General features: G+C 34.9%; 2 protein-coding genes across 9 annotated transcripts in view; one reads left to right on the top strand and one right to left on the bottom strand.

Annotated features, from left to right (window-relative positions):
• LOC122574415 (endocuticle structural glycoprotein ABD-4-like) overlaps positions 1–12,894 on the top strand; it is a 61,634-nt gene that overhangs the window by 25,315 nt on the left and 23,425 nt on the right. The window contains exons 6-7 of one of the 7 annotated variants that reach the window (XR_006319033.1): positions 7,272–7,355; positions 7,863–7,968. The exons of 4 other annotated variants lie outside the window; for them this stretch is intronic. The gene's annotated coding sequence lies outside the window, so the exon portion shown is untranslated. Of the gene's footprint in view, positions 1–5,619; positions 6,542–7,271; positions 7,969–12,894 lie in introns of those variants that run through there. 2 more of the 7 variants (XR_006319032.1, XR_006319038.1) reach the window with 2 other exon arrangements.
• The window catches only part of LOC122574414, a 34,715-nt gene continuing 23,702 nt past the window's right edge, over positions 1,882–12,894 (bottom strand). For both annotated transcript variants that reach the window (XM_043742001.1, XM_043742000.1), the window contains exons 3-4: positions 7,926–8,045; positions 1,882–3,714 (exon numbers count right to left, since the gene is read on the bottom strand). In XM_043742001.1, coding sequence (XP_043597936.1) covers positions 3,156–3,714; positions 7,926–8,045 — 679 coding nt within the window. In that variant the 3' untranslated portion in view covers positions 1,882–3,155. The remainder of the gene's footprint in view (positions 3,715–7,925; positions 8,046–12,894) is intronic.

A 12,894-nucleotide genomic window follows, 5' to 3' on the forward strand; every position in this document is an offset into this window, starting at 1 on the left:
CTATTGGTAGTTGTTGGTATGTTGGCCGTGTATAATGGTCAAGATCTTTAAGTAACATTTTAGTCTTCATTTTTGATCTGGTATAGTTGGTTCGCATCCGGTTCATTTACAAACCTCTTGTGTTCCTATTTTGCATTAGCTTCGTTCGTGCATTACAACCGTACATTTGTAACTGTATTTCATAAAATACTCTTGCCGGCTTCCCACGCCGCTCGAGCCTCAGCACATACAGCATAGTAACATTTACTAATAGCAATTTGGAATATTTAAATTTAACTAGCTCTTAAATTAATACTTTTTGTTATGATAACTATAGTAGGTAACTCTATTCGTCATATTGTTCGTGTAATGGAAAATAATAAAAAGTTGAATGAAATGTACATTGGATGACGATGAACACTAAATTCGTATAAATCGAAGTTTTGCGTACAATTGTGTTTGCTGAATTTTGAAGATAGCTGTACATACTTGCGATTGAATATCGGAGAAAGGATTCAACTATGACAATCATATATATTGTGATAAGTTTTATTCCTATTATCGCTATATATAATTATAGAAGTTTGGTTACTTAATTTATAAATAATTTAATATATAAATTAAATAAAAATTTGTATCGAATAGTATTATACGGACAAAATAATTAGTTTCAGTAATAGCAGGAAACACATTTCAACATTATTATGGAAAATGAGCGCCAGATCACGTTGAAACACGTCTTTGTGGTTGCTTTAAATCTACTATAGTTTTAATAATCGCTCATTGACAAATATCCTATCCATCCCAATAAATAAATCATAATATATAACATAACAAATATTCGTTGCTAGAAAGTAATCAGAATCTTTGAAACGAGTTGAAATATTTAACGTGTTTTTATTTAGTTTCGTAATAGATAAGGTAATGAATTAATGTTGATTAAAATCATTGAACGCACATTTATGTTGCTATATACAGAGTGGTTGGTAACTGGTGGTACAAGCGGAAAGGGGGTGATTCTACGCGAAAAAAGAATTCGAAAATATAGAATAAAAATTTTTCGTTTGAGGCTTTGTTTTCGAGAAAATCGACTTTGAATTTTTGCTCGGTACGCGTGCACTTTATTCCGTCTCGTTATAACGGATCTCATTGTAGTTAGTTGTCTCGATGGATATTATCGCAGTTTAAGTTTGTTTTTGCCGTAACGGAAGATTAGGAATACATAATGGAATAATATGAAGTAATCATAAAGTTTATTATTACAAAAATTGCTGAAAATGTTGCCCATTCTGCCGAACACGTAGTTCTGCTCTTCTAATTAAATTTCTATGAACATTTTCTAACGTATTCGATTGTTTTAAAGTATGAAAAGCTACGATAATCTTTTCTTTCAATTGCTCGCAACTTGACAATTGATTTAACATGGCTCCATAAATAAAAGTCAAGCGGAGTTAAGTCAGCAAGTACCGAGCGAAAATTCAAGGTCGATTTTCTCGAAAACAAAGCCTCAAACGAAAAATTTTTATTCTATATTTTCGACTTCTTTTTTCGCGTAGAATCACCCCCTTTCCGCTTGTACCACCAGTTACTAATCACTCTGTATATAAAACACCATTCTTTTTTTAATATTTTCAGCATCATAAATGTCTACGTGTCAACGGTCAATTGACGGATATTTTTCATTTTAACAAACATACTGAAAAGTTAACGAAACATGTTTTACTTTCACCTACACACTTCCATCACTGTCATATACTGTCATACATTGATTCAGACTTGCAGTACTTACAGAATAATTACGAGAAATCAAACTGTAAACTTTCAAGTTTCTGTCTCAAGCATAGCTTCGGATGTTAAAGCGTATTGTGAAAACTCAAGTACAAACAGTCAACTACAAAGGAGTAATTAGTACAGAAATTCGGAAGATTTTATTGTTAGCGACGTAGCGTTATTATAAATGTTTAACTAATTTTTCAGAATACATTTAGTATAAAGATAAAGCCAGCTGGCTTTTTTTACGCTATTCTTTGTTGTAGGATTTAGATTCCTTCAACGAAAGAAAACGAGGAGAATACCTTTATTTTTCATTAGCATGAAATATTCTATATTAAATCCATACTATGAATCTTTCTAATAAATATTTCTTTCTCATCACTTCGATGTTAGAATATTTTAATTGCGTTAAGTATAATTTTTGCAAGTCACTTATATACAGCGTACATCAATTGGCAGATGTCGTGTTTTGGGAGATGCAACACCATGACCTAAATTCCCTTGACTTCCTTGTATGGGGTTATCTCAAACGTAAAGTATATTCGCGTCCATTCGTTTATTGGAAGACTTGGAAGAACAAATTAAACTACATTTTTCAAACATAAACAGCGACCACTGTAACTTCGTTACGAACGAATAAAGAGACGATCTATGAGAAGCGCTTACTATGTGCATAAAGGCAGGACACTCGAACATCATCTTCAATAAGGTAAAATAAAGCAAGTACGTGACTTTGTTGTTAAATATTGTAATAAATAGTACTTAAATATGAGTAAGAAGAGTATGTAAATCCATTTTAGAAATTTTTCGAGGAAGATATTACCATAGCTTTCAACTTTTGCTTAAACAATCTTTTTCCGTCTCTTATCAAATTCAAGATGTAATTCGTCTCAGTTGCGTGACGCATCCTGTATATAAATCAGCAACTAAATGAGTTTCACTGCATCGTTTTGAAATTTATTAATTTTTTATTACCACACCTACGATGTATCTTGTTATCTAATTTACAGTAATGGAGTTTTTAACTCAACTATTTGACGCAATAGGTTTCCTTATATTTTCATGGTTTAAAGTATCATTGGAGGATAATAAGTTCTACAATAACCTAACATGGCACAAGGTTTACAGCTTACAATTCCTTTGTAATATTGCGGACTAAGTTTTTAGCTGCTAAGAAAGCCTATTTTTCACGCTAATTTTGTTATCCACGCAAAATGTGAGAAATACGTAAAATAAGTATCATCGTGGCCTATTATTATTTAACGTCCATTAAAATTTCACCAAAAGTTAGCACAATTTCTTCCAGTTTTACATTAGTAACAGGTCATAAAGAGAAAGAAAATCCCAATAAGATGTGGTCCAAGATACCCGTATTATTTTAAAATGAACTTTGGAGAAATATGTTACGTTGTGGATCTTGAGTTACGTCTGTACGTATTAGGTAACGATAGATCATACGGAGTTGATTCGAATCCCACGTATTTGTTATTTTTCTGATGGAGAAATCTGCCAGTTTGCGGATCTGTTTTGAAATATATTACCCTTCTAATACCAAATGGGTCGATGTAACCAAAAGAACCGACATTTGCTCCACTTGAGTCTTGTTCCTCTTCGTGATACTGCCTTTTCAAATAATATTGGAATCCGTTAGCAGTGTTGTACGTTCCATCGAATTGAGGAAATGCCGTTGGATTGCTTCGTGATGTAGTTGTTGGTAATTGAAAGCTTGGTTTCAGATGGTCATTTCGAGCAACAGGAAAATTCTGATAGGTATTTCGAGAATAGTTGTTTAAATTGCCAAGGTCGGACGAAGAACTTGCTCGGTTTGGATTGTAGTAGTAATTGTTAGAATTAGATACAGCAGAAGAATAATCCGCTTGAGGTTTAATAGTGGTGCTGGCATGATAATCTGAATTTATATCGTTGCCAACTAAAGGAACAACGTGTTCTCTTTCTGGTTGTCTGAAAAAAGATGTTAACTGACATTAGTTTTTGCAGTCGATTAATTTTTCAATTAAACGTTTTAACGTTGATCGCACGTTTAATAACATTATAAAGTGAAATTGAACAATATGACAAATTAAAATGAACATTTTCCACGACAGAAAAGTTGAAAGCTTCATTTGAAACATGTTTACAAGGTAACTGAACAAAGCTATTATAGTTGGGTCGGGTTTAGGATTGAAAGTTGACCACGTAAGACAATCCTATAGGAATACAAATCGACGGTAGGCGCATATTTAACGATCCCCATTTAACGGCAAATATAACCCGAGTTAATAAAGAACTTATTATTCTTTATATTCTTTATATAACATTAATAGCTATTAATATCTATTTAATCAATGAAATGGCATTTTCTGACTATCGCCGAAACACTATCGTACTATACATGAAACATTATACTTAATAACTATATGCCGGTAACTGCGCATAAAATTTTAATGGACCATAAATAGTGGAAAAGTTTTAGCTCCGGTAGGCGAGTATTCAAACGAGGCCTTAGAATGCCGCGATAAAAATGCAAGATAATATGTAAAGAAGAAATCTTTGTTACATTCAAATACGGATCTTTTCTTCCGCTTTTCTACTTCTATTCTAGTGGCTAAATACGGAATTTCAAAGAATGATAAAAGAAAGGAAATCCCAGAAGAAGTTGAACAATTGTTAATAACGACCGGATTTTACAGACAGGCTTCTTCAGGCAGATATGGATACAGAATTTTAGAAAGTTATAGGCATGGAGACAGTTCCGAAAAGAAGGTGACATACTTTTTATGTGATTTCTATAAGTCGTCCTTTAACATCATTTCGCTGGTCTCGAAATTGGGTATTGGTGTACTAAATGTTAACAAAATATATATCGGAGATGAAAGGACACCGGAGCCTATCCTCTGGGATTTTGGGAAAATCCTCTAATACTTTAGTCTAGATTCTATCATAGCCGTAATTAAGCAATTGTTGTCGTTCAATCCGATTGTATTTGTTCGAGATTCGTGATAGTGGGATTGGGCTCGGAGTGACACGACTGGTCGCCGAACGTAGCCACGGTCACGGGATGGACGTTTTGCCTGACGGAGGTGTGGAGTGGTTGTGTGGTTCTCCCTAGAAATGTGGTTGTGGCGGCATACGGCCTCGAGAACGGGACTAGCCACGTGCGATTTTACCTCGGAGGTGTCGATATAATGGGACACACGTTGTATTGATAATCAAACTTCAGGCAGAAACTGCCTAGTAACGGCGATTGGAACTTTCTCGATGCTTCCAACCAGTTTATAACAAACGAACGCAATCGTAAAGAGAGGAAAATTTTCATCAGTCTGTTATTCGTGCGATCGCCTTGGAAAGTTACATATCGAGCGTCTCAGCAAACGTATTTCGTGCTTCAAAGTATTCTACGTTTAGTAAAGAGCTATCCCGTTGACCGTGGATTCGTTATCGAACCCAAGAACATTGCCAATAGCATCTCGCGTGTCTAAACACCACGGTTGTTTGTCAAACTTTGTAAAAAAGTCACATTTATACCTGTAAATATAATCTCTGTTGTACAAAACGATGGCTAATTCAAATGAAGAATTGTTACGCGCCCTAAATTCTAACGATAACCCGACATATATACCATACGTGATGTTCAATGCGCTGACTATACAAATAAAAATTCATAATATGAATATTGTATTACATTGTATTACAACTGTCCTAATGGACAAATTGTAAAATGTAAACAAACAATAAATAAAAAAAAATTGTATTACAATACCGTACAATATCGCCTTCATTTTTTACTTTAAAAAAAAATAACAGTATAGACATTTCAAATGAGCAGGTTGCGGTACATAGAAAAAGAACAAAATAATTTGTTCCCAGCTTTTCGCGAAACGCGCTACTGTGCGGCTGACGCTGGGAGCTCAGGGACACTATACGCGGGACCAACATTTGTATGGTTAACGCTGGGAGTCGCAGAAAGAAAGCCTTAGTTGTAAGCTTTGTAATATTATTAACAAATCGATACGTCTCAAGTAGCAAAGATGTACGTTGTGGGTTCTCTGGATTAGACATTGCAATTGAACAAACGCTATATGGCGAAGAATAATGTATTGTATTTTGTATACTATATTCTGTTGCAATTGATCAGTAGTGACTGGGATTTCTAAGCATTTACGCAAACATGAAAGCGGGCATCAAAGAGTAGTATCAAAAAAACATTAGTGTAGTCATGACGTAGTGTGCGTCAGGCTCTTCTTCAAGTGAATTCATTTAATAGCCTTTTTATATCGAAAAATTAGAGGGAAAGGAGCGTCGGCGTAGAAGAAAGTGTGGAGACATTTGCTTCGCGATGTTCCCGATACTTTTAGGATCTATAAAATTCTAACGAACATAAGAATGGCGTAGATAGTAATATATATAATTCATGAGAATCGAGAATGGTTTATAGAAAACGAAACGCAGGGAAATAATAAGAAAGACGTTGAGATTAACCTAATTGAAAAAATAGAAGTATGTGAACGAGTAATAATGGAGTTGTATCAACGCGACGAAAGGAAGGTAACCATGGAAGAGGAACTTTGTAGTTTAGTTAGATATAAACTAGCCAAAACGTGATGGTCCATCGACTGAATCAGGAAAGCAGATAGAAAATACTTTAGCAACTTATAGTTACATTACTATAACAACATATCACAAAAATAGAAAAGCGGCTGCAAGTTAAACAAATAAAAGCAAACCCCAACAAATGCAACCATGTTACATTCACATTGCGAAAACAGACGCCACTAAACATTCTACTGAACGGCACGCACATGACACAAACAAGGCAAGTCAAATACCTAGGACTCCACATAGATACGCAACTCACATGGAAACAGCATATTAAATTAATAATAGACAAAATACAGACAACAAGGAGACAAATGCATTGGCTAACAAGTCGAAAATCCAAACTAAGCATAGAAAATAAATGAAAAATATACAAAACGATCATAAAACCAATCTGGACGTACGGAATACTACTGTGGGGGACAGCAGCAATGAGCCATATAAACAAAATAGAGACAATACAAGCTAAAATTCTTAGAACAATAGTAAACGCCCCATGGTAATTAGAAACAAGGACGTTCGGAAGGACCTAGGAATAGCAACGGTCAAGGAGGAGATTAGTAGATGCGCTGAAAAGTACAGAAAAAGAATAGCAACACACCCGAACTGGCTGGCTGCGGAAACTATCAACACAACAAGCATAGAAAGAAGACTGAAAAGGAAACACCCAGCTGACCTCACAAGGGATATAACCTAATAAACGCGAAGATGGTACCCCGCTGGGGGTAGCCACCCACATGATAATCAAACAGCTAAAAAATTCTACCAAATGTCCAAATTGGACAAATTGCGAATGCAAAGTATTAAATAAAAAAAAATCCTTATAGTTGATTGGTTCTCTGATGTACGCACGTGTGTAGTGGTAACAACGTAACCGAGTATAGCATTGTATGTTACGTCTAAATTACCACAATTCGTTTCAGATTCAGGAAAAATACATCGAACATACGGTAAAAGAGTTTTAAAACTATTCAGCTACGGCAAAGAAAGGAAATGACGAGATAGAGGTAAGTTGGACATCCGATTTCGATGATAGACATTCTTACAGCAGAAAATTTCTTGAAAATCAATGAAAGAAAAGTCGATGTCTATTTCCACCGAAATAAATAAATAAAGACCGTTTACGTAGCTTTAGCGGACATCGCAAAGGAGTATCGATGTGATGTGTATGAGTGTGTATGAGTAGAGCAGAGACTCTATTCGCGAGTATGTCTATTATTCTCTTCTTGAAATAAAATAACGCCTAATTATTTTATAATAGTTGTAAGACAAACTAAAAGATTTAGTTTAATTAAACATAAAATTCTTTAAATACATACATTTACATAATGCTCAAACTTGATTTGGGTATGTATATTATCCGTTGTAAGCATTAAATTTTTCTTTTTGTTCAGAGTTTTATCAGTTTAATCGGTTTATTTAATCGTAACTTAATCGTTTAACTTAAAAATTTTATTATTTTACGCATAAAGACTTGTATGCAATAATTCTAGTAAAATTGTATGTTTTCATAGCCATCCTATGTTTTTAAACTTGTATTCTGGCTAGAACTATATATTATAAAGTAGTAATACTACCTGAAGGGATTTGGTGGACGCGCTGGTTGTACAAGAATTCCAGTTTGAGGGGGCACCCTTTTTGCTTCCGTTACAGCATCGTAAATAGGTCTGTTTTTACCCACGTAAATCATTTTCGACCTAATGCGAACATAAAAATTTTCATATAATTAATTAGATATTTTGATCAATTCGCAGCAATAATAAAAATGGTATGGAATGGGCTCGGATAGGAATGGATGGACTAGAATGGAATTAAATTAAATAAATTCAATTATACATATATTCGATTTTGGGAGTTCCTCGTCTCTTTTATTACAAACGTGATATTGTTTAATTGTGTAAAGAATTTTATTTCATTTTTTAAGTTATTATGAATACAATGGTATGCAAATAACTGTGTGGTTCAGGAAGCCTCAGAAGTCTGTAGAAGAATAAAACTGTCTTCTTTTCGTTGTTTCTTTCTTCTTATCGTTCCAAATGACCACATCTATAAATCATTGCGAATTTCAAAGCACTAACGTAAACGTAGACTCACAATGTTAATTATTAATATGTACATATATTGTAAAAAATGTTCACTAGACACAGCTTGGTTTTTTTTTATTGTTTGTTTTTAATTTTACAATTTGTCCAGTGGGACATTAGGTAAAATGTTGTAACATGTGATTGAATAGCATGTTACCCCCAGCGGGGTACCATCTTCGTGTTTTTTAGGTTATATCCTTTGTGAGATCAGCTGGGTGTTTCCTTTTTAGTCTTCTTTCTATGCTTGTGTTGATCGTTTCCGTAGCCAGCCGGTTTGGGTGTGTTGTTATTCTTTCTCTGTACCTTTCGGCGCATCTGGTGATCTCCTCCTTGACCGTTGGTATTCACAGGTCCTTCCGAATATCCTCGCTTCTAACGTACCATGGGGCGTTTACTATTGTTCTAAGAATTTTTGCTTGTAATGTCTCTATTTTGTTTATATGGCTCATTGCTGCTGTCCCCCATAGTGGTATTCCGTAAGTCCAGATTGGTTTTATAATTGTTTTATATATTTTTAGTTTATTTTCTATGCTTAGTTTGGATTTTCGACTTGTTAGCCAATGCATTTGTCTCCTTGTTGTCTGTATTTTGTCTATTATTGTTTTAATATGCTGTTTCCATGTGAGTTGTGTATCTATGTGGAGTCCTAGGTATTTGACTTGTCTTGTTTGCGTCATGTGCGTGCCGTTCAGTAGGATGTTTGGTGGCGTCTGTTTTCGCAATATGAATGTAATATGGTTGCATTTGTTGGGGTTTGCTTTTATTTGTTTAGCTTGCAACCACTTTTCTATTTTTGTGATGTGCTCTTGTAGTAATGTGACTGCTGTTTCTGTGTTAGTGTGCCTGACTAGTACAGCTGTATCGTCCGCGAATGTCAGTGTTTTGCTATTGGTAGTTGTTGGTATGTTGGCCGTGTATAATGTGTATAGTATTGGTCCTAGGACGCTTCCTTGCGGAACCCCTGCCTTGATGTCTTTAACTTCAGAGTATGTGTCCTTGATTTTTATTACGAAGGTTCTGCCGCTTAAGTAGGATTTTATTAATTGGTATATTTGCTCCGGGAATTGTTTTCTGATTGTTTGTAGCAGGCTTTCGTGGTTTATTTAGACACAGCTTGGTGACATTCTTTTGATGAACACATCTAAATTCGACTTTGCGCAGATTGTCATCAATCTCAATTAAAGGAATTAGTTTGAATTTCATATTGTTTTAATTTGAAATTTCTTCGGAATTCATAATTGATTTAATGTAATTTAATATAAATAATATATTAGATATAGTGTATAATATATAGCATTGATTTAATAAGTATAATAATCGTGATTGAATAAGTATAATAATCGTGATTGAATAAGTATCTTTAATAAAGTTGGAAATCACACATTATTCGACTATTGAGATCGTATCCAGTGCCAGCGTGTGCTACAACGTAGAAATATTACAAGAACATTGGGTGCAGGCTAGAATAAGTATGCAGAATACTTGTTTCTCTTACGCGTATGTAATCTCAAATAGGTTTTCAGCCACGGATGATATCTTGAGTTTGTTCTGCATTTATAGAGTCCTTGGAAGAAATATCAACATACCGCACTATGTGTAGATTTTGTTGAAACGATGGACATGAAAATGTCGTATAGGTCAGAACAGGTGATGATACACGGAGTTTTATTTTACGAACTTAGCAGGAAGTTAAATTACGAGGTACTACATATAAGAAAGCACTAAAAGTGAGTTGCATCGTGTCAGTGAGGGTAAAAGTTTCACCCACTCACGTATCATCCCGCGAGTCAACTTTGGCCGATTGATTCAGAAAAACTAGCAATGAAACGATTGGATTAATCCGCAAGACACGCGATATGCGGAGCTTGGATACTTTTGGTTCGACCGATGGATTGAGACTGTAGAAGCACGAACGATTGCCTCTGCGCAAACGTTCTGCTTTCAAGTGTATCGGCCGTTAAGAAATTATATGTTGCGACTAGGATAGCGTGATTCCATATACTCAGTTTTCTGAAAATTGATAGAAAAAACATGTCGCAAGATTGACCTTGAATTTCAAAATCAAGATCAAAAGGTGAAGTTTTTTTATTCTACCCTATTCTACTCGTAGCGAGGATCAACTTTCCAAAAGAAACCATGGGCTTCATGAAACTCAACCGTTCTCCTGGAAAGTGACGTTAATGTTCTATTAGCATTGTAGTATTGACAACATTTACGATATGTTCGTATATCGCAGTCAAATAAAAGGCAAGCAGCATGATATTAACGAGGAAACAGGAAATTATTTCTTAGCACGTGAAATAACCGATCACAAATAGAACGATGCCGAGAGTTAAATAGCGTCGAGGGGGCCACGATTTCGTATTATTAATCTTTTTGGGGGCATATAAACGTCAATTACGTTTCTTTTAAAGCCACGTGGAATAGATATGATAGGTAGTGGACTTTCTCATTTGAAAAAGACTAATGTATAAATAAAGGCAACATTTTTGGAGCTACTATGTATTTCCTATACACCGTAGAATAGCAAATACATACAGTGACGAGCAAAAGTGTAATCAGACTCCGCTGATTTTATGTAAAAAGCGATAATACGACTAATTTTTCAAATGATCGGTAAAGATTAGGTAACAATAACTGCAAGCTGCATGATTAACGAAATGTAATAGTTCATTTTCATTAACATTAACAATGTACAGAACATTTTACGAAAATGGACATCTCCAACCATGTTTACAGTTTTGCACTTTAACTATACTCGTCGAATTAAGGTTTCAACCTAGTATTTCGTCCACTTTCCTTTACTTTTTTTTAATGCTTTTAATCTACGAGGCGTACTGTCAATTAAATTTTTAATTATTCGTGGTTCGATATTGTACCATTCCTGTTGTGTTCTTTCCTATAATTCATGAACATCTCAAGGTGGATTATTATATTTTGCCAGCCTTCTTTTCAAAATGGACCACAAATTTTCGATCGGATTCGTATCCGGACTTTGTGCTGGCCATTTCATCGCAGAAAAATTTTGATTTTCTTGCCAGGTTTTAACTATTTCTGCGATATGCTTAGGATCCCCGTCTTGTTGAAATACTACTTCATGTTCATTATATTCAATAGAATTAACTACAGAAGGTAAATTACTTTGTTGAGTGGTCAAATAATGCTCTTTTCGCATTATATCTTCGATTCGAACTAAGGGACCAACACCTCTGTGAGTAAAGCAACCCCAACGCATAATGGAGCCACCTCCAAACTTCGTAGTTTGTTTTATACCACCTGGTTGATCATTATTCTCGGATGAAGTCCAATACCAGAACCTTTCGTCGGATTCGAATCTGTTAATTTTTGTTTCGTCGCTCCATATAACTCTTTTCCAATCTTCGGTCGTCCATTTTTTGTAGGTGTCAACAAATTGTTTTCGTAATTTAATATTTTTGTTTGAAAGAGCTGGTTTACTTTCTTTTTCCTTCACTCGAAAGCCATTTCTCTTTAAAGAGCGACGAATGATCCATTCGCTAGCATTTATTTCGATTTCCTGAGCAGCACTTTTTGGTGTTTTGTTACTGTCCGACCGAATACAGCGTGCGATTTCACGTGCTGCTCTATCCGAAATAAGTCGCGGTCTACCGTTTTGTGAAGAAATTGATGCACTAACATACTTTTTTCTTATTCTTGCAACTATCGTACGACTGACACCACATTTCTCTGTAATATTCCGCAACGACAAACCTTTATCACACAAACAAATAATACTGTTCTTTTTATCTTCACTAAGTGCGTGCACTTTATCACGTCTCGTTATAACGGATCTCACTGTAGTTAGTTGTCTCAATGGATATTATCGCAGTTTAAGTTTGTTTTTGCCGTAACGGAAGATTAGGAATACATAATGAAATAATATGAAGTAATCATAAAGTTTATTATTGCAAAAATTGCTGAAAATGTTGCCCATTCTGCCAAACACATAGTTCCGCTCTTCTAATTAAATTTCTATGAACACTTTCTAACGTATTCGATTGTTTTAAAGTATGAAAGGCTACAATAATCTTTTCTTTCATCCGTACCGATCGAAAATTCAAAGTCGATTTTCTCGAAAACAAAGCCTCAAACGAAAAATTTTTATTCTATATTTTCGATTTCTTTTTTCGCGTAGAATCACCCCCTTTCCGCTTGTACCACCAGTTACCAACCACCCTGTATGTTGAGATGAGAACGCCGTGTGTAACATTTCAAAGCAAAGCGTTAAATCCAAGATTCTTTTATCCTGCTACAAACAATCAGAAAACAATTCCCGGAGCAAATATACCAATTAATAAAATCCTACTTAAACAGCAGAACCTTCGTAATAAAAATCAAGGACACATACTCTGAAGTTAAAGACATCAAGGCTGGGGTTCCGCAAGGAAGCGTCCTAGGACCAATACTATACACATTATACACGGCCAACATACCAACAACTACC

The sequence above is a fragment of the Bombus pyrosoma genome, linkage group LG13, assembly GCF_014825855.1.
Source record: "Bombus pyrosoma isolate SC7728 linkage group LG13, ASM1482585v1, whole genome shotgun sequence".
Lineage (NCBI taxonomy): Eukaryota > Metazoa > Arthropoda > Insecta > Hymenoptera > Apidae > Bombus > Bombus pyrosoma.